Source organism: Hippichthys cyanospilos, chromosome 21 (assembly GCF_059441005.1).
Source record: "Hippichthys cyanospilos isolate Australia breed blue-spotted pipefish chromosome 21, RoL_Hcya_1.0, whole genome shotgun sequence".
Classification (NCBI taxonomy): domain Eukaryota; kingdom Metazoa; phylum Chordata; class Actinopteri; order Syngnathiformes; family Syngnathidae; genus Hippichthys; species Hippichthys cyanospilos.
Genome location: NC_142389.1, coordinates 7,255,542 through 7,283,013, shown reverse-complemented (window position 1 = coordinate 7,283,013; position 27,472 = coordinate 7,255,542). Strand labels below are relative to the sequence as shown.

The 27,472-nt window shown below is 39.4% G+C and overlaps 3 protein-coding genes across 4 annotated transcripts; 2 read left to right on the top strand and 1 right to left on the bottom strand.

Moving 5' to 3' along the window:
• The first annotated feature begins 430 nt into the window (after positions 1 to 430).
• tfap2e (transcription factor AP-2 epsilon) lies at positions 431 to 10,818 on the top strand. Of its 2 annotated transcripts, none has more exons than XM_088405310.1 (7): positions 431 to 577; positions 1,766 to 2,209; positions 3,730 to 3,784; positions 5,086 to 5,317; positions 8,065 to 8,183; positions 8,543 to 8,681; positions 10,008 to 10,818. In XM_088405310.1, exons 1-7 carry the CDS (start codon positions 539 to 541, stop codon positions 10,267 to 10,269), a joined length of 1,290 nt encoding a protein of 429 aa, XP_088261436.1. In that variant the 5' UTR covers positions 431 to 538; the 3' UTR covers positions 10,270 to 10,818. The 2 variants fall into 2 exon arrangements, with proteins under 2 accessions (XP_088261436.1, XP_088261437.1); XM_088405311.1 differs by lacking the exon at positions 431 to 577 and adding an exon at positions 904 to 1,155.
• A 4,526-nt stretch (positions 10,819 to 15,344) lies between these two features.
• Positions 15,345 to 24,185, bottom strand: psmb2 (proteasome 20S subunit beta 2). Its single transcript, XM_088405464.1, has 6 exons — positions 23,985 to 24,185; positions 23,007 to 23,129; positions 22,853 to 22,923; positions 15,811 to 15,973; positions 15,685 to 15,734; positions 15,345 to 15,553 (listed from the first exon to the last, which is right to left on the bottom strand). The coding sequence occupies exons 1-6, from the start codon at positions 24,073 to 24,075 to the stop codon at positions 15,455 to 15,457; spliced, it is 597 nt and encodes a 198-aa protein (XP_088261590.1). The 5' UTR covers positions 24,076 to 24,185; the 3' UTR covers positions 15,345 to 15,454.
• A 44-nt stretch (positions 24,186 to 24,229) lies between these two features.
• On the top strand, positions 24,230 to 25,526 carry cdca5 (cell division cycle associated 5). Its single transcript, XM_088405463.1, has one exon. It carries the CDS (start codon positions 24,330 to 24,332, stop codon positions 25,101 to 25,103), a length of 774 nt encoding a protein of 257 aa, XP_088261589.1. The 5' UTR covers positions 24,230 to 24,329; the 3' UTR covers positions 25,104 to 25,526.
• The last annotated feature ends 1,946 nt before the right edge of the window (positions 25,527 to 27,472 follow it).

The following is a 27,472-nucleotide window of genomic DNA, read 5'->3' as shown; positions in this document are numbered from 1 at the left end:
TACTGTTTTTATTTCCAACTTCCCTGAAATTGGGGTTGTACTGTATATTGCGAGCCTTTATGCTGTTTGTAGCTTAATATATATAAAATATAAATGTTCTTTGATAATGTTTCAACTCCAATGTATTGCACATAAAATTGAAACGTGAATTCGACTTAAATGTTAAAAATCTAACGCACAAACTACAGTAGCTGTAAATTGAACTGCTTGTGCAGTGATTCTTTATCGTGCCGCTAGAGGGCGTTAATGTACACTAGTGGGGGCAGGTAACGCACGTTTGAGAATTTCTGCTCGCCACAAAAAACGTAAAAAGTTTCAATCAACCCCCTTTACTATACTTCACACCTCCCGCCCTCTTTCTTCTGAAATGTGCCCTCCTACTCCCTCTTCTGTCCTCTCGACTCCTCACTCATACAAACTCCTGCATGGTGTGACACACTAACTCACTTCATCTCTCTCACCTCGCCACCAAACATCACTTTTTCTTTTCCTCTTTTTCTGTCATTAACCCTTCACCTGCATTCTTTCTACCGAAAGCATGCTGTGGAAGGCCAGGAACAAGACTGATGCAATGCAGGTATCGATTCTATTTATTTACGTTAGTTCCACCGTCCGTAAACGTCGGGTGCGTTTAATGCACAACTGAAAGTGGGAAGTTTTCATTTTTAACTCATAAATGCATACGAATTATGCTGATTTCAGTCACTTGAAAAATATTCCAATTCAGACATAAAATGCAGTTTCTCTGTTATATTATCAGCATAACGGCGCGTATTTTTTAATGTAAGGGAATGTCGTACTAATTGACTGAATATATCTCTTTAAGAGAAGTGGACCCTGTCGACCCCTCCCCTTATTCTCGCAGCTGCAGCAAAACTATAAGTAGTGCCTTCATGGAGAGCATCCACGCCTCCGTGTATGTGTGTGCGTGTGATGGTGTGGGTGTGTGTGTGTGTTTGTGCCGAGCCTTGAAGAAAAAGTAAATAACACATCCAGTTCATTAATGGATCGGTGAAACCAAGCTGGATTACATCGCGGAGAAATTTGGTGATCCGTTGGAAGGTTAAATATCTTGTTGATTTGCTTTCTTTTCAATTTTAACGTTGGGGGTGTTCAAAGTGGGTCCTGATGTTAATCCACACCTATTCGGCTATGGTGAGTGTGGCGCTTTTTACTTTGAAATATTTGCGCTTGTTTTTGAAATGAATGTGACAGCTAATTGTGCGCCCATTTGATTGTTTTTTTTTGTGTGTGGTTCACTTGAGTATAAATCGTTTTTTTCTGTTTTGTATTAAGAGGGTTTAATTTTACGGTCCTTGCGCACGATCTGCATGAATGGCATTCAAAGTGGATTCTTTTTATTTGTACAATTTTAAATTTCACTTCAGATAATAAAAATGTTGTACAGTTAAAACTTGGCTTCGGATAAAGAGGAAAGAATGTCTGTCAAATAATGGAGCCACATTGATCCGTCTGACCCAGCTCTGGAAAAAAAAAATCCAATTGTCAGGATGTGTGTGAGTTTAAAAGTGCACGGGCTACGGCGGAAATAACAACTTTTTGACAGACTTACGCCAAAAGCGATTTTGCGTATATATGACGGTGCATAATTTTGGAGCGCATCGCAAGTTCCGATGGGCAATTCTTTCAGTTAAATAAGATTACCCTGCCATGTTTTGCAGATTCATATACATTTTGCAAAGCTACCAACGAATTGATTTCTTTTCTTCGATCAAACTTTGGAATTATTATTTTTTTTGTGCAGGAGCGCACAGACGGACTGAGCAGCTCGTCGCCGAGCGGACGCCTCTCGCAGTTGTCCTCCCTCAACCAGACCGCCTACTCCTCGGCTCCCCCCCTGTGCCACACTCCGGCCTCCGACTTCCAGCCCCCGTACTTCCCACCCCCGTACCCGCAGTCCTCCCTGTCATACTCGCAGAGTCAGGACTCGGCCTACTCCCACCTGTCGGACCCTTACCCCTCCATTAACTCCATCCATCAGCATCAGCAAGCCGCATGGCACTCCCAGAGGTCGCGCTCCGACGAAGGGGGGCTTCTGTCACAAACGCATCGGGCTCTCGGGCTCGACCCCCGGAGGGAGTACGCGGCCGTGCCTCGCCTGCTTCACGGTCTCGGGGAAGGGGCCGCCGCTCTCGGGGAAGGACCCCTCGGGATGCACATAGGACATCACGGCCTGGAGGAGCTTCAGGTGGTCTCTCATATTTTTTTGCCAGTCTTCTAGTTGGAATGTTGAGGCTGAGTAATGAACCACGAATGCGTAAAGTTATAATCATTTTTAAAGAGCAATGACGTAAAAATGCAAATCAAATAAAATAATCGAAACGACATCAGTTTAATATGATTGATTTGACATTAAGGCGATTATGTATATTACGAAAACAATATAATAGCCCACTTTTATCAGATTGTGAAAATAGTGGAAAATCTAAACGTTAATTGTGTAGTACTATATCATACCCAAAATACACCGTTTGAAGGTTGGCAAAAAATGTAAAATTACTAAGATGCTGAATAAATATAAGTGTTTTTTTCCCTCTAAAAGTCTGCCTTAAAATTCACAAGGCATCGCATTAATGAAATTCATTTGAAAAAAATCTAAATGGAAAAATCAGCTAGCCTGTTAGTTATAACGGTTTGAAATGTATTTCTATCTCAATACACAAAATAAAATTAAGCCGTTAATTTTTTAAATGTAAAATTCGCCTCAAATAAATTTCTAACATTGTGAGGTGAGATGTTCCTTAACGGATGTCCATTTTTTTTTAACTCCCTATTCATGGACATCTCAATGGATCGCGTCTTTTTTGCGCGTGGCGTATGAGACAAAATGACCCCCCGCCTTTATGCATCTTTTTTTTTTTTGTTCCAGCCCAGAAGAATAGTTTGTAAGGTTTCGTGAGCAGTCAGCTTCCCCGCAGCAGGTGCAGCTGCAGACGCTGTTTGTTGCCCTGCGTGCAGCACAAACACACCGCGACCAATTGATGTGCACGCTCATTATTAAGAAAAGCCAAGTCGGAGAGGCGCGCCAAGAACACAGTCGAGGCGGGCAAGCATGTCGCTGCTAAACGGAGGCCTGCTCGACAAGCGTCTTTATTTGATTAATGGACGATATCCTGCACCTTTAAAGCGGACTATGAATTTAGCACAAAGGAGCTCGCCTTGTCTCCTTTTATCACCGTTTGAATGAATGGAGCAAATGCATTTCACGGATTTAATTAAGTCAAACTAACACCAACCTGAGTAATAGTTTTCATCGAACACAGACCCAATATTCGCGTTTTTGTTTTATGTGGAACGCTTAAAAATGATAATACTCACTGTTAGACTGTAGACTTTTATTACATGTGAATGTTTAAGGGAACTTTAACACAGTATGTTAGTGGAAAAAAAGGGAATTAAATGACAGAAAAACAAAGAGCACCAACTTTAAAAAAGTGCAACTTGATAACTCAAAAAAAATATGTATATGTGTTTGTATATATATATATATATATATATATATATATATATATATATATATATATATATATATATATATATATATATATATATATATATATATATATATATATATATATATATATGTGTGTGTGTGTGTGCATTTCTCTGATTTTTAAATCTGAATTGTTGTTAGTGAGGGTGTGTGTGTGTGTGTGTCAACCATAAGGCCAGTGAATTGATGATAGTGACTGTCTGTCTGACACACAGGGGATGGAGGAAGGCTCAGCCCTGGGCATCCTGGACCACTCCGTCATTAAAAAAGGTAAGCTCCCAATATACATAAAATGTATGAGTGTGTGTGTGTGTGTGTGTGTGTGTATATATATATATATATATATATATATATATATATATATATATATATATATATATATATATATATATATATATATATATATATATATATATATATATATATATATATATATATATATATATATATATATATATATATATATATATATGAAGAGAGATGGCATGGGCTTGTGTTCGAAGTGTGCAACTATATAATTGTGCTATACATGCTGAAGGGGTTTTTGTGTTTAGTAATGGCGCTTCTACACCAGTCCTGCATTGCTAACACACACAGACCCGCACGCACACACACGCACACAAACTATAAATAATTCTGTTTTGCTATTTCATTTGAAGTCAAGAAGTCCTCTAATACTCAGTTGCAGACTTTCACCCCAAAGGCACACATTCTTAATGAACTGTTCATGGTCATATGAGAGAGAGAGAGAGAGAGAGAGAGAGAGAGAGAGAGAGAGAGAGAGAGAGAGAGAGAGAGAGAGAGAGAGAGAGAGAGAGAGAGAGAGAGGAGAAAGAGAGAAAGGGATTAAAGTGAAAAAGGAAAAGGAAAAAGAAGTGGGCCAAGGGAAAAAACGGAGATAAAAACAGAGTTGTGCGGAAATTTGCAGTACCATCTTGCTAATATTACAGATACTGAGTGACGCTTTTTTTGTGGCCCTATTAGAAGACAAGAGCACAGTTAGAAAATTCAAAGTAGCACGAAAAGCTGCTGGAGTCTGATACAAGAGAGTAAAAAAAATGCATTTGCTGACCGAACATCCATCGCAAATTATTAGGGTTTAGACTACATTTAAAAGCGGGTTCAGTTTAAGCCTCGAATCCCGATCAGATCAATTCACAATGTGTAGCATGTGAATTTGAGATTAAATGATCATATCATTTTTTTAATGGACAGATTAAAACGTTGAGAAAAACTCTACAGCGTTATACTGATAATTAAGTGTGAATTAATGTATTTGAGGTGTGAAACTGTTATTTTAGAACAGACATATAAAACTTAACCACCTGCAGTTTAAACAACAGAATCAACAAGCCGCACTCCACAATTAGAGCTGTCACCACTGGGGCAACTTGACACTGAATAAATTAGACAAAAGGGGATTTAAATCAATATTCTTGCGTGTACTGGAATTTTAATGTTCACATACTGATTCTGATTATTTGCATTTCATGGGAAAACTTTAGGATAAGTTTCTTGCTCTGTCAAGATACCACAGAAAATACATACCTTCTTCTTCTATGGTTTTCCAGTTCCTATCCCATCCAAGCTGAATGGTTCGTCCCTGTCTGCCCTGTCCCTCGGTAAAGATGGCATTGGCATGGGCGCCGTGTCCAACCCGGCCGAGGTTTTCTGTTCGGTGCCCGGCCGCCTCTCCCTGCTCAGCTCCACATCCAAGTACAAGGTCACCGTCGGGGAGGTGCAGCGACGGCTCTCGCCGCCTGAGTGCCTCAACGCCTCTCTGCTGGGCGGAGTCCTCCGTAGGTGAGAGGAAAAAAAACAAAACGTCAAAAATCTCTCCATTTTCTTTATATAGCTACAAACAATTGAGATGAATCTGTCAAGCATTTTATATTCAACTTTGGTCTCAAGAATTGGTAGTTTGTGTGCAACCCTCTACTTGGTTGTTACAAAAATTAGGAGGTGAAAAAAAACTCATTATCTGAATTTAAGTCAGGTATTTGGGTAGATTAAAAAACTGAAAGTAAATATGCACTGATTTACACCTTCAAAAAATAAGAACTGATTTTTTTTAAGTATAAAAGTAAAGACATAAATGAATTCTTATTAGATAGCAAGCTCGCTAGCATTAGCACAAACTAACCTTGTGAAGTGACTTATTACTTTATATTTGCCAGGTATCTGTGCTATAACTGAGTGTTAATTTTTCAGAATATTTGACTTTTATTCCCTACATTTGAAAACATACCTGTGCTTTTGACTTTTTACAAATCAGGGGTGTCAAACCCATTTTTATCGTGGGTCACATTGACGTTATAGTTTCAGTCAGAGGGCTTGAATGACTGTGGAGATAAATAAATTTGAAATAAGTTCGTCACAAAAACGGTTGAAAAGAAAGATTGGGAACAAAAAAATTCTTGTTGTTCCCCAAAAACTTTTAAAAGTTGAAGACAACTAACAAATTTAATATTTTAGATAGAACCTTGAAGTCATAGTTAGCATTTTGCGGGCCACATAAAATGAAGTGGCGGGTCAGATTTGGCCCCCCGGCATTGAGTTTAACACCTGTGTTTTACATTGTCAACAAAGGCTTGTTACTTATTTCAACCTCCGTGGATGACGACAGCATTGACGAATAAAGACAGAAACCATGATTGATTGAGAGCTTGGGTTTCATAAGGTGGAAAAAAAATAAGGAATGTATCATGCATGGAGGAGCAATTTAATTACAGGAATTGATTTATCTTGTCAGGCAGCATTAAAAAAAAAAAAAAAAAAAAATATATATATATATATATATATATATATATATATATATATATATATATATATATATATATATATATATATATCTGTCATACAGAGATGTAATTGACAGTTATTAATTTTTACCTTTTTTACTTTTGTCAAGTACATTAACAGTATAATAAAACAGTAAAATGACATTTGACATTTCTTGCTATTATTAGCATTGTAGCATCAGGATTCAGTTAGTGAGCTAACTGTGCCTTGCTTGAGAAAATTAGCGGCATGTCAAATTTTCCAGTATTTTTATATCAACTGGTATTTTACTATGAAAAAGTAAGCGTTGGCAAAGGAAATATGCAATAACAAGCATTATATGATGAACATTACAAAATAAAAGTAAACATTCACTCTGCAATGGTGGCAGTATTGTGAGTGAAAAGTGAAAAGTGAAAACGTCGGCGGGTTACCCACAGTAAGAATGTAGATGTTTAATCAAATATTTATCGCGCATATTATTGTTAGTGGAGCAGTGAGTCTGTCATTCCAAAATCCGGTACATAAAATGAAAGAAATGCCATACAGACATATTGTAATGTTTGGCCACTTATAATAACGTCTGAAAGGCTTTCATTGTTCCGCTGCTTTTTCATATTGGCAGAGTGATTTGTGATTATGACACCAAAAACGCTTTACCACGATGCTGCCTCAATAACAGCCTTGTGCTTTCAGTGACCAAGCTCAAGTCGGTCGTGGAACTGATGTCGTCTCAGTCCATGCGAACCTCTTTGATGATATCTTCCGAGTAAAAGCACTTATACAAAGTAACAGTGAGGTCAGAGCTTGAGGACCCAAAATGGGTCATGGGACTAAATCACAAGTGGAGGCAACGTTTTAATGAAGCCGGGCCTCGGGGCGAGAGCGCAAACTCATGGATGGGGCTCATTAAAGGATCTAAAGGGAAGTAAAAGTTTCTTTCTCCTCTATGGAGTGAGGCGACCTCCTGCTTGATGGCGATCCGTCTCTGTCATAGCTTTTCAAAAAAAAAAAAAAGGTCCATGAATAAAAACCAACAGAGCCTTAAACACACACTCTCGGTGGCTTTTCTATCATAGTGCGGACATGCCATTGACGTAACGCATTTCCTATCCCCTAACCTTAACTCTAACAATTACGACATTTTGTGTAACCCTAACCCTTACCCTAACTTCAACCAAAATCCAATTCAAATCTATACAAGTGAGTCTTGCCCCTCAAAAAGAGGTCTGAACTTGGGAGGGCCACTAAAATGGGCCCCACATGTACAAAAGGTCCGCACAAAGGAAACACAGTAAAATTTGAGATTTGGTCCCCACAATGCAGAAAAACTAATGGCGCGCACACACACACACACACACACACAAACATATGCTCTACACTTAAGTGAGTCTTGACCCTCAAAAAGAGGTCTGAACTTGTGGGGTCCACCGAAATGGTCCCCACAAGTCCAAGAGGTCCCCACAAAGTAAACACAGTAAAACCTGGGATTTGGTCCCCACAATGTAGAAAAACCAAGGGCGCGCACACACACACACAAACCTATACTCTAAAAGTGAGTCTTGACCCTCAAAAAGAGGTCTGAACTTATGGGCTCCACCTAAACGTTCCCCAAACGTCCAAGAAGTCCCCACAAAGTAAACCCAGTAAAACCCGGGATTTGGTCCCCACCATGCGGCAAAAACCAAGGACACGCACACACACACCCACGCACACACACAAATCGGAGCATATACTAAAAACTGCTCTCTGTCTCTACCTCCCTTCAGGGCAAAGTCCAAGAATGGTGGCCGCTGTCTGAGAGAGCGTCTGGAGAAGATTGGCCTCAACCTGCCCGCCGGGCGACGCAAGGCAGCCAACGTCACTCTGCTCACATCTCTGGTGGAGGGTACGACGCGCACACACTGACCCGCTCACATCCTAACAGATAGAGACACGCGGAAATATGTTGCTATTACAACTGATGTGAATATTAAGTCAAGCAAGGGAGGCACACATACTTCCAGCACGTTCTTTAAAAGAAGCCAAAAGACCAGTGAACTGTGTAAGTAGCGCGAGTGAGAAAACGCTTGCACGATGTTTCCCCCGACCCGACGTGACAAAGCGGCAGATTGTGTGGCGCTTTCAAGCATTTTCTCGACTACTAAATAGGAAACCCAAGCAGATGTCACAATAACTGCCCCGTTTTGGCTGTGCTAAAATTAAACCCGCCAACAGTGCCTCACCGTCTTCCTCCTCCCCTTCCAGGTGAGGCCGTCCATCTGGCGAGGGATTTCGGGTACGTGTGCGAGACCGAGTTCCCCGCCAGAGCCGCCGCCGAGTATCTGTGCAGGCAGAGCGAGCCCGACCAGCTCCCGACGCGACGCAGCATGCTGCTGGCCACAAAGTGAGTGCGAGTCTTCATTAGGTACACGGTCTTAAATACAAGTGCTTTGATTAATGGCCGACATTTGGAAAGCTATTCGTTTCGCTCATTCGCTGTCAGCCCAGTGAAAATGGATCTTTGACGTCTATAGGCGTCAATGGCAGTGAATGAGTTAAATGTTCTTAAATGCGAGTATACCAGAGACATAAAATGACAGGTGGAATAAGTCACCCATTCACTGCTAGATCAGTAAAAATAGATTTTGACGGCTACAGCCGTCAATGGCAGTGAATGAGTGAATATGCAGTTCCAAGGGTGTAATTGCCTTTTTCATGATTGTCCTTCTCAACTGGACATTCTGGCTCTGCTTGCCCACGTGTTAAAACATATTTTAATGCTCCTTTTTTTCCACGTCACTCAAGTGATGGCATATGTTTAACTCGCTCAAATTTTAGCCCACTGTACAAAACAAAAGAATATATTTGTGATGCGTTTTCATGAAAAATTGAGCTATTGATGTATTCTAATTCTGCACTTGAATTCTACACAAAATAGACATCTTTGTTGAAAATGTTCATCAATAACTCAAAACATATCTCATCACATTTAAATCGAATTAAAAAGTGACTATCAAAAAGTTGGTGGGCACATAGTAAGTCCGGGTACAACTATGTAAATATCAGGGATTTTCGAAACCACTTTTTTTCGGAGTGATACCAGTATGACTGACTATAAGATTATTATCTATAAAAATGATATAAGTATACATAAACCTGTGTCCTTTTTAACACTAACAAAAGAATAAAGGACTATAAATCCATTTCAACAAATTATTTTTGAACGTGTTTATATGGGTTACAGTTTAGTCTAAAACTGAAAAAAATAACCAAGCGCATCAAAGTGCCTAAAACATTAAAAAAAAAAAAATCATCTTTTATTGTCGTTTCACTTCACATGACGAAAACAAAGCTTTTTCCCCGGGGGGGGGCGTCCTACCCACTATTTGAGAAGTACTGCCTTGAATCAATGTCATTTAACAGTAATGCTGCTGCTTGCTATTTTCAACGTTAAATATTGGCTCATAACCAAAAATATGAGGACTGACCAACAGTATTGATTTGTGAAAAAAACCAAAACAAAACAGTTAACATTGAAAAATTCAGACATAGGTTTCAACCCGACAGAAATGATAAATGATGCATAAGTGCAAACAAACATATCAGTCATTCTTCTCAATCGCGAAAGCAGACTTATTGATGATCTCGTCAAGTCTTGTGTCCCACAAGCGTACGTTTCCAACAGAATCTAGCCATGTGACCCGCTCACCTCGTTTTTCCTTCATCAAAGGGAGATCTGCAAGGAGTTTGTGGACCTCATGTCCCAGGATCGCTCTCCGCTCGGGGGCAGCAGACCCACCCCCTGCCTGGAGCCCAGCCTTCAGGGGAGCCTCACCCACTTCAGCCTGCTCACCCACGGCTTCGGCACCCCCGCCATCTGCGCCGCGCTCTCCGCTTTCCAGAGCTACCTGATGGAAGCCATCAAAATGCTGGACAAAGGAGAAGGCGGCGGGAAGGGCCACCACGATAAGGAGATGAAGCATCGTAAATAAGACGGAGACGAGGCGAGAAAAGAGGCCAAACCTCCTCTGCGTTGTGGGACAAAACAAGCCTGGACTCTCAGGCACGAGGAGATGTACTGTACTGCACTGTAATGTTGGTCCATAAACCTCACCTCAGACGGACCTCGACATCCGCATCAGGATGAAATACTTCGTATGGCAGTATTGTTTGATTTCTTTTTTTTTTTTTTATGAGATGTTCGTGGAAGCGGATTTTTTTTTAAACGTTTTGGACTTGCCGGTATATAAGCCATACAACAACCTGCTCTTTTGCTGACAGACTTCCATCTCGGCTCGGGTTTGTAGTTCTTAACAGGGTGCTCATGGGAAATGGAGTTGCATGTTTCTTCAGTGGACAGAGAAGACTGAAAATGCAGCTTAAGGGCGTGGCTTGGCTTTTGTTTGGAAGTTCTTCGTGTTGTGTATATAAATTAAGAAAAGAGCAAAATCATTTTGTACTTTGTGTGTATGTTTATTATTATTACTGTTGTTATTGTATTACGACATAAATGTAATATATTATTAAAAAATAAGAATGGATCTGTTTCACGCACGTTTTCGATGTTTTGATCACATATCAAAACTTTTTTTTAAACAACTCTCCTTTGGGTACATTTAATGAAATATTTCATATGCACAAACCAAATCTAAAAATAAGAATTTCTTCATAGTGGTAATTTATAGTAATTACAACACATTTGCAACAAAACAAAAAAAAATGTCTAAGGAAGTAGAAATTAAAACCCAGTTGACCTAATGTCTCATTTTTACATTTTGAAGTCTGAAAAAAAAAAAAAAAAATTGTATATAATGATATTTGATATGATATTTGATTTGGTAAGTGCTCGATGCGCCGAGCTATTTTGGTCGCACTTAAAAGAATGAACACAAAAAATGAACTCAGCCAAAAAAAAAAACAAAAGGATGCCAAGAAAAAACTGGCGATTGAAAAAAAATGAACGCGAGTTCATCACTTGATTGTTGTTTATTGAGTGCCCTGAATTGACAGTTTGAACTTCATTACCAAACAACAGAGTGACTATGCTTCCGGGAAGAACTTCAAAATAAAAGCATGGCAATGCCGTTCGTGTCGTATGTTACACGTACCATAAGTACAGTTTATTTTGAAGTATTGGATGACTTCCTCACAAGGTTTGGCTTTGACTACGATACCGTGCTAAGTTTCTGCAAATATCAGCAAACGTAATGTTTCTTATGCCCTGACAGGAACAGTGCTGTTTTCTTTTCAAATTGAGAGCAAATGAATTGGAACATGAAGCAATGCATTTCTTAGTTTTGATGCATACGTATTTTACAACAGAGGTTCCCCACCTTTTTATCACCACAGACAGGCACAAGTTGATAGATCAACAAACAAACACATTTTGCGAATAAATGACAACATTCTTACAAATAAAGTACAATTTACAGACACACCATTATTTCGAGTGCAGCCTATACGGCCCGGTACCAGTTAATCCACGAACCGGTACCGGGTCGCGGACCGGCGTTTGGGGACCTCTGCTTTACAAAACATTGCATGCCTTTGTTTTGTTATGTTTTAGACGGACTCACCAACATTAGGATGAAGCCTTCCTTTTCTTCTATTGCAGGTTGAGACGCTTCTGACGTTAAAACATCTCTCATTACAAAACAGATTGCTCCCAAAGACCATCAACGTCTCCAGAGGACCAGCTCTAATGCTTTCATGACTTCTTAACTCGATGCCCTGCAGGTTAACATTTAAACAGAAAAGCCGCAGATGGATCGTTGACGCCTTCGTGCTCGGTTGCCCCTGTGACATAACTTGACTAGTCTTAATACAGTTAAGACCAAAGACGTATTTTTACTTTTTTTTTTTTTTGACAATCCAAGCATTCAATTTAAGGTACTTTTTAAGTACTAGGGGAACGGATTACTTAAGGTACTTAAGTACTAAAGTAATTGAAGTAATTGTTTAGGGGCAAAAAGTACTTAAGTAATTAAGCAAAAAAGCACAAAAAAATTAGGTAATGGTTCTAAAAGTTCTAAAGTAATTGGTTGCATTAGATACGTAATACTAAGGTAATTTAAGTATTAAATGTATAAAAGTTACTAATCACTTTAAGTACTACTGTACTCAAGTGACCAATTACTTTAGGTAATAGGTAATTCAACCCCAAATCATAGTGTTACATTTTTTAAGTGTCTGCTGTAGTCCAAATTCCAAAATTTCTTTCAAGTGTATGCGGTGACACTAAAAATGGCTGTTGTTATATGAGTACGAAAAGTACAAAAGTAATAACTATTTAAGGTACGAAGTACTTTAGGTACTGAAGTAATTGTTTTTTTTTTTGGTACCAAAAGTAGTTGTTCCCTTTAGTACTTTAGTAGTAAGGTACTAAATTAACCATAAACCTAAATTTAGTACTAAGTAATCACTTAAGTACCAAAAATGTAAAGACCCCACCTTTAGCCAAAAGGAGTTAAGTAATAAAGTAATGGATTACTTTGTATAAACAAAAGTAATTGATTACCTTAGGGGGTAAAGCACTAATTAACCAATTACCACATTACCTAAAGTACTCAATTACATGAGTACTTAAACTAGCTAAGTAATTGATTACTTTCATGTATAGAGTGATTGATATCTTTAGTTCTTAATTACTTAAAGTAATGATTACAGTACTTTATTTCTTAATTCATTTAGTACAAGCCAATCTTATGCACGACTAACCACACAGGTGGACAAAATTAAAAAAATATATACTGTATATAAATAAGTATCTGAGATGATGATTTCATGTCTGGAATCTTAAAAACCTGTCTTTGGGATTGAATGAGTTCAAAGTCTTCAAAAAATGGTGACTGCGGTAAAACTGAGGGGGCCTAAAAGGGACTCAAGGGGCCTCCGCTCCATCTGCAGCCTTGAACACAAAGCCTGGGTGGGCACATGCAGAGGTTTGACCCCCCGAGTCCAATAAGCCATCCGACTCAGATTCATCTCTCAAACCATCTGTTTGTGAGCCGCCGATTTCCCATGGACCACCTCTCCTGGTCCGCCAAACGCTATTCCAGCTTTCCAGAGGCCGCGCGCATCCTCTCCGATACCTGTCTTATCTCGCTCGCTCTCCTCACATCTCATTACTCCTCTCAGTAACCTAACCTTCGCTCTCCTCCTCCATCAGCCACTCTCCCAGCCCCCCCCCCCCCCCCCTCGCCCCCCCCCCCCCCCCCCACACACACCCCTATCTGACACTCAGCAGGGCCGCTCCCCATCTCCGTGTGTGTGCCTGCAGGCAAACATATGCTGCTCTTCCCGTCAAGAAGATTCCGGTGTGTTTGAGAGAGGAGGGATTGTTTAATGTTTATTAATCACCTGTCTGTGGATTGGGGAGGCGAGACGACGATGGAGCCACACACACGCGTGCGCGCACACACACAAAGTCTATTCAGTGGCGTCACTGGCTTGTCCTGGTTTTAAATCTATATAAATATCTATAAAAATATTTGGAAAGTACTTGTAAAATTACTGGTGTCAGACCCAACGTTTGGAAGTCAGATTCCACCCAACGTTGTATTATGTTTGAGGGGGGAAATATTTGTCGACTTTCTTGCTAAATTTTTTAGCACTTAGCGGTCGATCCATTTTTTACAGGGCTGGCGTTGATTGAGTTAATGTTGCTTGTGACTATACAGCCATTAAAAGATATCAAAACATAAAAATGACATACATAACTGACTTATTCTGACATACGGTGGAAGAACATTTAATTCATGGACTGCCAATGACGGCTATAGACGTTAAAGTTATACTTCTATTGCGCTGGCACTGAATGAGTTAAAAAAAATTATTGCCGTTTTTCCATAATTTCTAAATTCAAAATCAATGTGTTATTAAAAATTTGTATAACAGTTTTAGGTCACGTAAATGGTGGGGAAAAATATTTTTAAATCATTTTTCATGGTCTTATTTATCTCTATCATATAGACTGTTTATATCCAGTGTGCTTTTATATAGCTTTCCTAGTCATAAAATCCCTAAGGGAAACCATGAACAGAATGTGGCCCCTTGAATACAATCAAATGATTGTCTTAATAAACTCAACCTTAAGTTGAAAAAAACATGAATGCACAAACATGTCATTTCACATGCTTGCGTAATTCTAAGAAAAGAGGAATATTAATAAAGGCAAGATTTTTGGCAGCCCCTTCAATGCTTCGGGCTACATTTGATATGAACTATCCATAGCTATTGTAATGCAAATTATATGAATAAAGTTTTAAAAGAAAGTTTTCAAAAAGTTCCCAAGAGTGTTCATGAAGTATATGCATTTAAAAATATGACAGCTAAAATGGTACTTTCTCAATAATTAAAATTTAGAGGCCATATTGTTATGGGGATAATGATACTCATTTTGTTTTAGTGTGTTAAATTTCACCTCACCATCATCATTATGATTATTATTATTACCATTATTATCTACTGTACTGTTGAGAGGCTGAAATCAGAAGATTTGGACAGTTTGATGTTAAACAATACCTCTAAATATTTACCTGATTATTAAAATAGTTGAGTATTACTTCAATTAAACTTGACAGCTGTAATGTACTACTGATGTAGAGTAATTATATTAAGATGATGTGGTTAAATAGGGTATGATACAGATCCAAATTAGGAGAGTTATGCTTTTGTTTATACACCCTACACACATATATACAGTATATGTATTTCCGAAACAGTTGAAGACTGAATCAAAGTCCCAGAAAAAGGAACTGACAAATGATAACAATCATACATCATATGTTCACAAGATTCCAAACAAACGGTGAGTGTAGTGGTTCATGCCTTACACCTTACAGCATATCTGTCCTTTTCATGTACTTGTGTTTCTAAAATGGTTTTAGTCCCCCCCCACCCCCAACACACACATTTTTTTTTTTTTTGCATGTGCACCAGCATGAGCAAGTGTCCACAGCACAGTGATTGAATTCAAGTGCAAAAGTACACAGCCAGGAGCGTGTTCTCGTTCCATGTTGCAGATGAGTAAACTAGAGAACATAGCAAAAAGCACCACAGGGACGAGTTGTATATCTCAACTGCGCGTCACTTTTTATTGGAACAGAAAGAACAAGGAGGACAGCGGTAGAAAAAAAAAAAAAGGTTGTGATTTGCTGGTAGCTAAGCCGGGAACAGTCACTTGTTGGGAGAGAGCTTCTCCAGGTCATGAATGCCCTCCTTGTCAATCAAACGGACGGTGAAGGAGGGGAGATTGAGGAGGAAGCGCCTGTCCAGCTGGTGGAAGCGGAAACAACAACGGCATCAGAACAAATCGAGTAAAACGTAATTAACCGAGAAGTGGCAATTGATCGATTTCCCGAAAAGTTATGGTATAAAAAAGCAGTTTGAAATGTTGGAAAACTAACTTCTTCGATGCATTTCTTCAAGACATCCACCGCTTCCTCTCTGGTCAGATCTGGAAGTAACGCAAGGATGGTGGAGTGTGAAAAACAGGAGACGAAACATGTGCGAAGTAGCGATCCAACACACACCTGGTCTGTAGTAGCGGTCAAGGATAGAGAGTGTGAGGAAGGCGCCGTAGCCGTGGGCGGCAAATGGGGCCTTGGCCAGCGACGAGAGGTAGTCCATGTAGTAGAGACCCGGCCCGTCCGCGTCGTCATAGCCCGCTAGCAACAGGTTGACATGATATGGTGTCTGAAGAAAGGAGAGGGTGAAAGCGGCCCAAGATCAGCCTTGGAGCTGATGTCTCAACATACACTACATTTCTGTGGGTCCATGTGCATTTCTGCTCAGCTGTGATAAACAGCTTAGACTAACTGCAAAAAGCTGTGAAGTTCATCCTTGAAGCCAGTGGTCCTCGAACTTTTTTCAAATGGACAATATAAAGTGCGCATAAAAAATGAGCTCACGGTTAACCAGGAAGAAATACCTGACACAACGAGCTAAACGCAAACAAGGCAGCACCATATAACCTGCTGAAGATAAGAACTAGCATGAGCTAGCATGATTTCCAAAGTCACAAGTTGTCGGATCAAGAAACTAATTTTGGCCATATTATCATAAATGACACATTCTTACAAGGAAAGTACAACTTGCACACACTCGTGGGCCAGTTTCACAGAGACAGAACGTGTGCGTCGCCGACAAGAGAATGCTCTCAATTGAAGCCATGTCATCCTTCCTCACCACAAAATGTAATATCAACAGCAGCCAGAGGCGGCGCCAAAAAACAAAGATCAAGCCAAACAAAGTACAAACAAATTAACTGTTAAAGAATAAACTAAATCAGTTCCAAAAGATCATTATTTAGTGTGCAGCTCATGCGACCCGGTACCCGTTGATCCACGGACCACGACCAGTGGTTGGGGACCACATTTTTCTACGTGCTGTTGACTAAAAATGATGACTATTTTATTATGGATTTTTTTATTATCATTCATCAATTGTTAGTTACAGCCCTACTCTCATGAAAACTCAAATGTGTGTATTTTTAAAACTGCGCCTCTTCCCTCAATCTGCAGAAGCCGAGCTACATTTAGCCCCTTAAAATTAGAAAAGTTTGATTAGACAGTCGCAGGCGATATATTGTTAGATACATTTCATGGTACCTGATTTATTAAAACTCGTATACAGTTATGCTGTGGTGTATGGATTTATTTTCCATTTTTTGCGTGACATACATACTAGGAAGCATTTTCATTCAATTTCTGGATTGTGAAAGAAGGACATGGGGCAAAAGCGTGCAAATGCGTGTTTCTTTGGGGGGGTTAGTCACTCGCAGTGTGACATCTGCTGGAAGTCAGCACCCCTGTTGCCTCCTCCATCGCACTTGCCCTCCCTCTTGGTTTCTTCGCTCGCTTGCTCGCCCCCCGCCCCTCTCCCGCTGCCTTCACCCCGAGCCCCCGAGTCACGCCAGGGCTCATTAAAAACTTCTAAAGTCGTTTCTCTTGCACCCCCTTCTCCATCTTTAGAAATTACATCTTCCACGCTTCCAGCCTCTTCTCTCCCTCCAGTACCCTAATTTCTTTCCTCAATTAAAAAACACAATTTGCGGGGCTCCAAAACATCTTGAAGCCTAAATGCTTGACAGAGAAAAAGGGGGTTGGAATAGAAGCAAAAAGAAAAACAAAACAATAATAATACTGTCTCGCAGCCAGGTGATTCATTCGATCCGGGCGGGTTACGATCACCACACCTGCCCTGTCATTTCAATTTAGCTCGCATTTGACCTGCTTATTTCTGTGACTAGTGTTGGCGTTATATTTGCCACGAGGGGGATGATTGTTATATCCCCTGTGGAGCGGGCTTTAGTTTGAGTGTTAATAATGGCCTCACACAAACACACACACACTCGAAAGCAGAATTGTGTGTGCGCGAGTTGGTGCGCAGCAGGTACGGCCTGAATATCGTGCATGCGGGTGTTTCTACGTGCTCCTTTACTCCTCTGTGAGACTGCGAACGCCCCAGTGGCATCACCCCCACCCACCAGACACCTGCCTCACTGGTTACAAAGTAACAATAATACAAACCTGGCATCAAAATAACCTTCCCATGTCACCTCAAAGGCACCTTGTTAACCCCGCCACCTGAACTCACACCTCGGTTCGCATTGACAAACAATATAACACATTTGTATTAATGCACAAACCGAAAAGACAAAAGGATGAATGTTCTATAATACTTAGTGATAACTCCAAATTCAGCACATATTATCCATCCAGGAGCGATGAGATACAATGACACCCAAGTGTGTTTCTTATATGCAGTTGTCTCGGTTGTTTTGTTTTTGTTGCGGTCACTTCAGAAAACCCAGGTAAGCTGTCGGAAATCTCACACATATATAACTGTATTCCTCTGAGTACAAGTCCATGCACTTATAAGTTGCCCCCCCCCACCACCACCTCAATTTGGGTGAACTTTACAAAAATGTGAGTATAAGTGGTTACATAGATCATAGCTTCCCAATTAAACCACATGCTGTATGTTAATAAAATGACAAAATGACAGTCATTTTAAATTAATTTCTTCATCCTATATCAAATAACATAGTGTGCGCATGCACGTTGATGAACATGCTGAAACTAATGTTGCAATCATAAAATGATTTGACGTTCCAATGCTTTCTTTTTTGACACAGCTGAATATCATCGCATAAACTGACATGCCACACAGCTCCTCCCATTAATTGCGGAACGTCCTTATTTTCCTCCTTACTCTTCCAAGTCATCTTTGGACCTGTCCGATTTGTTTGAAATGGCCGGCTCCAAGCACACAGCCACGGGCTCCACACAAGTCAAGCCGCCTTTTCCTTTTAAATAATGGGTCAAAGTCCTTCGACATGAGTCACGTTGTCGACAACAAAAAGGCAATCAGGCGGCGCGTGATGAAAGTGCATTTTTTCGATGTTATGTGCAAACGCTCTAAAACGGCTGCAAACTCTTGCCTCTTCGAGTTCACTTGTGGATGGCATCCAACTTGGAATACCAAAAAAAAACAAAAAAAAAAACAGTTAACACGTGGATGTTATTGAATGAGTCAATAATGAGAGCTACGTGTTACCTTTAACCTTCCAAAAGACAACTGAAAATATTTAGGAAAATCCAAGAGCACAAACAAAATTCAAAGTCTTCTTCTAAGTTTCAGCTCTTTTTTTTCCCCTTCCCCCGTCACCCACTCCCCTCATTTTGCACCCTGCCCCGGGGCACGTTGTCTTTATTGGCATTTCTCCTCAATCTGTTGTATTAATTGTTCATCTGTGCGGGAGCTGTTGAGCTGTGTGCAATATGGTGCCAGTAATTATTTGTGCCCATTGTGTGCCCGCGCTAGAAATGTATCATCAACAAATATGGGCCCAGCTGTAGAACGCGGCCGTGGCGAGGCTAACTGTTGCTTTATGGAACAGGTCACTGGAGCTATCTATATTGTAAGGGTTCTCTTTAATCACTGTTGAGGGTTGCCCTAAATTCGTGTTATAGTGCCCTGAACTATTCTAGTCATGTTTAATTGCTACAATTTCTGTTTCCACTATCAATGAAAATGTCATGAAAATGTCAACTATCATTGAATGTTTGATGTAAATAATTAGTACATAATTAGTACTTTCACAACTAATTTCTTTAGCAATTTTTGTCCCTAAAATAATCTATTAGTTTAAGACCTTAAACATTAATTAATAATTTCTTAATTCACCAATTTGTAGGCCCTCATTTAGCTAAATACTTAAAAAATATATGAATATAAATAACTGGGATTGAATATCTGGACTCTTGGGGGAAAAAGAAGAAGAAACAAACAAGCATGTACGTCTTTGGGATTGAATGAGTTCAAGGACCCAAATTCAGCAGCTGCCTCTGTTGAATCGACTTTTCTATTCAATAACAAAGCTTCAAAACTCAGCAGAAGAGAGGATTCGACGGCACTTCGACTTGTATTTCTCTCTGCGCTGAATCCTGCGCCTCATTACTGATGCGGACTTGTCAAAGCCTCAGGTGATTATGTTTACCGCCAATTTTTTTCTCTTTGTTTCGCTTCTCTCTGGCTCTCCCTGCTCCCCGAAGCTGGAGTAAATGCAGTTCTCCAGAGGTTAATAACGCGGCCTAGTTGTTTTCCTGGAAGTCAGCTTGGTAAGAACGGCGCTACGTAAACCGAGTCGGGCCTCCTCCGTTCAGACATGCTCCGCTGACGAGAGTTAACTACACCTCCCGGAGGTCGGCAGTCACTGAAGTATGACATCTCTCAGTCTATAGAACTCATCTGGAATGTATCCTGCGGGAACAGGGCCATACGAATTAACAATATAGCGCTGATTAATTTATCAGCCTGTAGTTTTTATCCTAGGGCTTTGGATACGCTGGCAGAGCGGTGATCATTTTTGGGGAGGGGGCGGGGCACTCAAATAATGACTTGAGGATCGAGGAGTAACAATTGGGATAGAAAACAAATCGTTATCTTGATAAATCCTTCTTTTTTTTTGGATGTGGCAAGATATGAATCTGCTGTGATTTAATCAAATTAATTAAAACCGATTCTCAAATATCTGGGACAATTGCCCAGACATCAAATGAATAAAAGGTTAGGACTACAGGCAGCTTCATATAAATCGATACTTAACGATGTTTTCTTCTGCCAACCATTTTAAACAGTGAGTTCATTAGTGCAGTACAGAATGCAGATTTGGGCAGATACAGTGCGGAAATAAGAGGGAGTTCACCAATTGAGCTTTTTTTTTATTTTGTCCTCATTTCCAATAGTTCATAAACAATTTGGAGAGCCAAAATTAAAACAAAAGAAAATTGATCGTGAAATATTGATGCTCAAGATCTTAAAGACCTTATAGTCAAAACGGACTGAGAGATAACATGAAAAAAACTCTTAATCCAACAAAATTTGCAAACGTCCGAATACTCTGGAGGTTGCCGAATGTGTGAGGAAACATAGCTGGAGGAAGGTGTGGGATGCTGGTTGGGAAAAAAAAATGCTTTGGATTTGGTTTCTCAGCACTCCCGAGAATGCAGCATTGATGAATCCAGCACTCACAAAGCCAAAGTCGTAACCAAGAGGCACAAAAAATAAAGATTCCCTTGCAGCGTATGACAAGACATGAATAAAAATGTTATTCAGCTCAACATTTTCCAACCTTGACTGAATACAAATGATGCTGAAGCCCTCTTCCATGTGCAAATCGAGGATTCTTTTTAGGTGAATATCCTCTCATTTCCAAAGAGCAATTTAGTTTTGAACAGTATGCATTTTATAGCTTCTATTGTATAAAGGTGTAAATTTAACCTAATCGACCCATGCCTCTTTTCTATCCCTTGTTTTTTGGGCAGCCAGTTGTAGTACCGTATTTTCCGCACTATAAGACACACCTAAAAGCCTTTAAAAAAAAAAAAAAAAAAAAAAGCTGGAGGTGCACCTTATAATTAGGTGTGCCTTATATATGGGTGAATATTGAGATTGGGATTGGTAGATGGGGAATGTCCTGATAAAGTAAGCTTTAACTGTTTCTTTTGTGTGTTTACAGTTGAAGAAGGTTGGCCATATTGACATTGAGTTATTATGCTATTGAGAGTTTTGAGTTATTATTTGAGTTATTATTTTTATTACTTTGAGTATCCGGTGCGCCTTATATATGGAAAAAGTTTTAAAATATGTCCTTAATTGAGAGTGCGCCTTATAATCCGGTGCGCCTTATAGTGCGGAAAATACGGTATCTTGGGTATTCTTCCATGAGCATTTTTGGGAGGGTAGAGCTTGACAATACGTCAGAGCCTGCCTTCAGGTACCTTATCATAAAATTAATTAAATGGATGAGAGGAAAACAAAAAAGTGGCATTTGAATTTATAGATGAGATCATGGTTTACAGGTAGAGTGAAATATGACACCCTTTTGGAATGATTCAGTAATTCCCTGGTGCACTGGAGAATTTAAAGCCATGTGTACATTGACTTCTCCTAGTTCTCACACTCCATTCTGTACAGTGTGGGGCTTCTGAGTGTAAGTTGTCCCCGCTGGGACACCAACAGCCTCCCTCCGCCAACCCAGCCCCTCCTCCCACTACGCCAACCCTATCCCTGGCTCGATGTGTCCCACATTCCCTTCCCGGCCGCACTAATTGTTTTTTGTAATTATTTTCACGCTTCTGCTATTGTGAAAGGAAGCAGCTGCACAACTCCTAACAAATTAGTGTAGGCGTCACGACATCTGCAAATGATGTTTTTTTTCCAAAACAGTTCTAAAAAAGATAACTTAAGTCAAACGTTAGCATGAGTCAACATCAATAGGTTGCGCGTTTGCTTTTCAGTGGCTTAACACTCTGCAAAATGCAGTCTGAGAGGGAGAAACATCTTCAACCAATTTAGGTAAAAAGTCATCATCGGTTTACATGAAAACTGGTGAAAATGCAGTGGCACTCTTAAACTTAACACATTAAAAAATGCAGCAAAGACAACAAAAATAAATTATGAAATGATCAAAATATCAATTTAAATTAAACCAATCTGTTACGCACACTTGGTCAGAGGCTGCTACTGCATAACATGTTTTAGTGAAGGCTAATAAATTACAAGGATTTGATGTTTTATTTTCTTTGGAACATGTTTCCAGTTTTACTTTTGAGACGCTGTATGCAGTACAGTGAAGTTTTATAATCGCAAATTTTGATATAGATTTAATTTAGAACCAAATATATGCAATTAGCAGTTCATCTATACATAAACAGCCTATTTCCAAATTAGAACCTTCAATAATTTGACCAGACTGTAAAACAGTAAGTTTAAGTGGTATTATTTATCTTGAATTACATAAAAGTAAATGTGCTCTTTTTGCAATAAAGTTACAATCCAGCATTAAACAAATCTCAAAGTAGTGAACTCAAGATTACAGTAAATATTTGTATAAATCATTGTAAGAAAAATAACAATAAACAATAAGTATGGCAGTTACCTTGAAATGAATAGGCTTGTATGCTGTGAGGGATTACCATGCTCTCCCTATATACAATATTTCACCAGTCCTACCTTCTTCTTAAAAAACTAAATTAAATTAAAAATAGGATTGCTGAGTGGATTTACCCTGCTTCGAAGGTACTCTGCAAGGTTCTTTCTGGTGAAGTTTGCTGCAGCTGCTGGGCTAAGTTCATAGCCTGCAAACCAAAGTAATGAAAAATTAACTCCTACCAAGACCTTCCATAAACAGACTTCAATTCCAATAGTAAACAGATCTTACCGTTTCTCATTTTGTACAGCTGAACATTCTTCTGAATATACTCTGCAAACTGCACTGTGTCTCCTGCTTCTCCCACACAGAGCAGCAAGATCTTCTCACTTAGTTTGAACATCTTGTCATCATCTGAAACGTAAGGAGAGGGATTAACAACCACAAAGTACATTTCAGACGTTTGAGTGCCTGTTGGCAAGACCACTGTAAGAAAAAACTCAATTAGAAAGAAGCGACAGATTACAAGAGATATTAAATTGCACCGCTTAGTACTAAGTAAATAATAAATGAGAACCTTATTAATTATCCAATTAATATTAGATTTGAATAGAAAACAAAAATATATTTATTTACTTTAAATTAATTCTTGATATGTACACAAATTACCTTATAATAGTTATAATTTGTAATTACATATTCCGAATGTTTCTATTTTTCACACGAGTCAATATTTTTGTTAGGGTGTAAAATTATTTCTTTTTATGGCCTGTTCAAAGCTATTAATATTAAATGAGTAATTATTATGGTATCATTCAACTAATGATATTGCTTGATATCTGTTATTTCATTTTAATTGGGTAAATGAGGGTTTTTGTTTCGGTGAATAGTGTTGCATGAACGGATGTAATAACTCCAGGACTTTCACTTTCGTTGTTGTTTTCGTGAGAATTTGTCTGTCTTTTGGAGGCATTATGATGAAGCTACATGCAATATATTAATACGACACACGACCTAATTCCAAATGCTGAAAGACGCAAGGAAGACGGCATAAGAAAAAAATGCGATTCATAAGCGTGCAGTTTTACCCGGGCTGGCTAGATAAACATATAAATGAATGGGAGTACTTTCAGAATAAAAAGCTACGGTCAAATATGACAGACAGAAACATTTCGTTCAAGAAATTCGGGAGCTTGGGATAATAAAACAATATTAGCATACTGTGAGTTTGTATTCGGGTAATAATGCTAAGCTAACATTGTCACATACCTTGTTTCAGCTGCAGGAAGCTGTTGAGTGCGACATTATCGGCAGCGACAAGAACATAATCTGGTCCCTGTATGCCGATTAAATATTCCATTCTGTTTTTTCGAGAGCTATTTTAATCAAGAATAATAAATATAAATGACGTGCTCTAGCCTCGCTTGCTCAGATTACACAGCAAAAGTTACAAGTAGTCGGCGCTGCGTATAATCGTCACCGGAAATAGAATGACGTATTTTGCAAGCGACTCGGGCGGGCATTTTGAGCGGACTTTGCTTGCTGTGTTGGTGCTTGTACTGCATTTTCGCCGTTTTCTGCTCGAAAAAGTGGAATACCCGTACCTTCGATCGGATGGAAGATCGAGTGAATGGACGAATATCTCCGAGGCACAAGACGATGACCGATTCTAAGAAATCAAACGAGTCGTCGCAGCGGCGAAGGTCCCCGCGACTGACGTCTCCCTTGGTAAATACAGAAAACAGCATGGCGCGCGACAGCAATGTTCCCGTCAAGCGGCACATTACCGTGAGAAAAATAGTGCCCAGAAAAACAACTGCTGCATCTGAGCGAGAGAAAGAAAACACGCCGAGGCGCTCGGGGGGAAGTGAACGGAAAAAGCAAAAGATTTCCACTCCTGGTTCCGTTCGTGAAAGCAGGAAGTCCTCCGGTGCAAGGAAGGAGGCCGTCGTGCCTTCGCCGATCCTTCCGCCATCAACGCCGGACCAGGTTCGTCCCCAGCATCCTGTGGAGGATCCGCGCGATGCAATGTGGTCGCAAAAAGTGCGTCGATCCTACACCAGGATCAGCGACAGATCCTTCAACAGCCCCGACGCCCGAGAGACACTTTTCGGGTTCGAGACGCTGCTGACTCCCGAGGTGGGACGGAAAATGGACCGAACGAGGACGGTCCTGGAGGTTTCAAGCACCTCATCTCGACCAGGTTCCTTCATTTCGGACGCCGAGAACTGCAGTCTTGACCTTGACATTCCTGGGGTGACTTTGCCTAAAAAGAAGAAGAGCCGGAGGAAGGTCCAGCAGATAGATCTTTCGGAGGTGGAAGAGCTTTCGGCCAAGATGAACGCAGAGTTCCAGGAGGCTGAACAATTTGAGTTGGTTGTGGAGTAAAATAAACGTGGAAACATGTTGTGTTCATTGACATGTTGATTAAATGTCACTTAAGAGGACATGACCTGCTTTATTCAGTTAAATGTATACACTCACTTATTTCTATTATGTTTGAGCTGTTCCCGCATTTACAGTTTATTCTAGCATTTTGAAGTGTTTTCTTTCGAGAGTTCTTTGTGCGTATTCTGTTTTCATTGTCTTTTTACCCACTTTTAGTTGCTAAGTTTAAGGTATTGAAATTCACACCATCTGTGTAGAAATCGACTTGCATTGTTAGAGAAATACAAGTCAAGTAGGCTACATTTTCTCCGATGAATCAGTTTGATCTGTTTGTAACGTTATAGTAATGTGGACATGTTCAGACAAATGTCTTGTATTTCTGCAGCTGTTCTTAAATAAATACTGGAGATTTTTGTTATATGACATCACAATTAACAAAATTGAGTCCATAATAATATCAAGGGGAATATTTTCCAACAACAGTGTGTAACGCCTCATACCGAAGGGAAAAGCACTGCAATGAATTTTGTTGAATGCAAAGATTAGCATGATTAGAATTGGATAAGTAGTACATATATGAAGTGTGTTTCACTCAATCTACTGTTTATAATATATTCTTAACTCATGTACACTGAAACAGTGCAGGCAATAAAATAGATATTTTTACATATACAACAAATAAGTACACTAATTATTACATAACAATGTCACATTTGACATTTTGATAACTGAAATAAATTACTTTGAGTGAATTTTACATTTTTAAAATACATTTTATGCAACCAAAACATGAATTTCAGTTGCACCAATATTAGCACTTTAAGCTATGTAACTTAACTAATGTTAACTTGACTTTTTACAGGGTTTTAAGATTAGTCTGAAACAAACAAACAAAAACACTTAAAGCGACAGAAATAAAAATTAAGTCAGTCCATATTTAAACATTTTTGAGAAACTGAACTGTTTGATACTGAAAAAAATATTAAATCAGTCAATAATAATGGAAGAAAATTGATCTGGAACAACTTTGCTGACTGAATGTTCAATTTATAATTTATTTGAATTTAAAGCCCCCTTGAGAGAGTTGCTCTTTACTGGTGTAACATGAATGCAGCATGCTCACTACGGTGTCTCAGAGAGACCATACTTTGGAACTGTGAACATACGCCATGCGACAGCAAACAAGTCCAAATAGATTCACCATTGGTTTAGCATTAGCATCCACCATTTTTGGTCTCTGCTTGTCACCTGCGCCGGATGACTCACATATTGACTTACTTTTCCTGGTCGATTGTCGTGACGTCATCTCAATTTGCATTTTGCGACTCAAAAAAAATCAATGACAAAATTTCATAATCACACATTTCAGACTCACACACACACAAAATATAAGTTCCAGATATGAGTGGTTAAACAACAGATACAAAAGGTTAAGCACGCATACGTCTTTTTGACACTGCTCTTCCGTCATAAATTTCAACAATACTGACAAGTGATTTCATCAATGTTTTGTACGATTTTTTTTCATTTCATACAGGCTTATTTATCACAAAGTCTCAATAGAAATTAACCGAAAGCATCAATGTATTCGAGATAAGCGCTACCCTGTGGCAGAAGGAAGTATTGCTTTTAAATGGCACTAAAAGGTTTAACAACCAAGTATATTAAGTGGGTTATGGATCAATTTATGATTTATGACTCAGTATTGGAGCACCACAAATAAAATACATGGAGTTTATAATCTCACCCCTACTTTAAAAAAATATATGCATGTTCAGTGATGGCCATTTTCTGCTGAAACTGATGATATCAGTTAACTCATGGAAATAAATATTTTCAAATAAGAAATACCAGCAACGGAAAATGGCTTGTTGTCAACTTAGATTTTGCAGCGCTCAATCTTATAGTCAAATGAATGATCATACCGTATATCGCTCGTGGACAAATTATAGTCACGCTGTTGCTCAGTGTGTACAGCTGAGACTTGTTAGACAAATACACCACATTCCTTCATGCAGCAGTGGTCTCCAATGATTATGTCAAGCTCAATGAGTGAGCCATCAGTCTACGTTTTAATGACACGTGGGCAGGTAAAACATTGCCTCTGAAGGCTTTTTAACAGCTAAATTGATGTGTTGTTTAACTGGTTCTAACAGGAGGAGTGCTTGACTCTCACATATGTCGTTTTATCCAAATCGCTGTCTGTAGGTGTTATGAGCAAGCTGCGTGAATTTTTTTCAGTCAGCATAATTATTTTCGGTTTATTGGACAGTTGAATCATGGCGAATCCACGCCTGCTTGTTATTTGACCCTCCTAACAAAGTTTCTCAAGGACGATTTGGAAATGGGTCCAAAATGCATCTAATCAG

Excerpts from the sequence above, each read along its gene's own strand:
- tfap2e (XM_088405310.1), top strand. The coding sequence starts at position 539 with ATGCTGTGGAAGGCCAGGAACAAGACTGATGCAATGCAG. Across the intron at positions 5,318-8,064 it reads CTGGGCGGAGTCCTCCGTAG|GGCAAAGTCCAAGAATGGTG; the intron begins GTGAGAGGAAAA and ends ACCTCCCTTCAG. Across the intron at positions 8,682-10,007 it reads AGCATGCTGCTGGCCACAAA|GGAGATCTGCAAGGAGTTTG; the intron begins GTGAGTGCGAGT and ends CCTTCATCAAAG.
- psmb2 (XM_088405464.1), bottom strand. The coding sequence starts at position 24,075 with ATGGAATATTTAATCGGCATACAGGGACCAGATTATGTTCTTGTCGCT. Across the intron at positions 15,974-22,852 it reads CAGAGTACCTTCGAAGCAGG|ACACCATATCATGTCAACCT; the intron begins GTAAATCCACTC and ends TCCTTTCTTCAG. Across the intron at positions 15,735-15,810 it reads TGACCGCTACTACAGACCAG|ATCTGACCAGAGAGGAAGCG; the intron begins GTGTGTGTTGGA and ends CGTTACTTCCAG.
- cdca5 (XM_088405463.1), top strand. The coding sequence starts at position 24,330 with ATGGAAGATCGAGTGAATGGACGAATATCTCCGAGGCACAAGACGATG.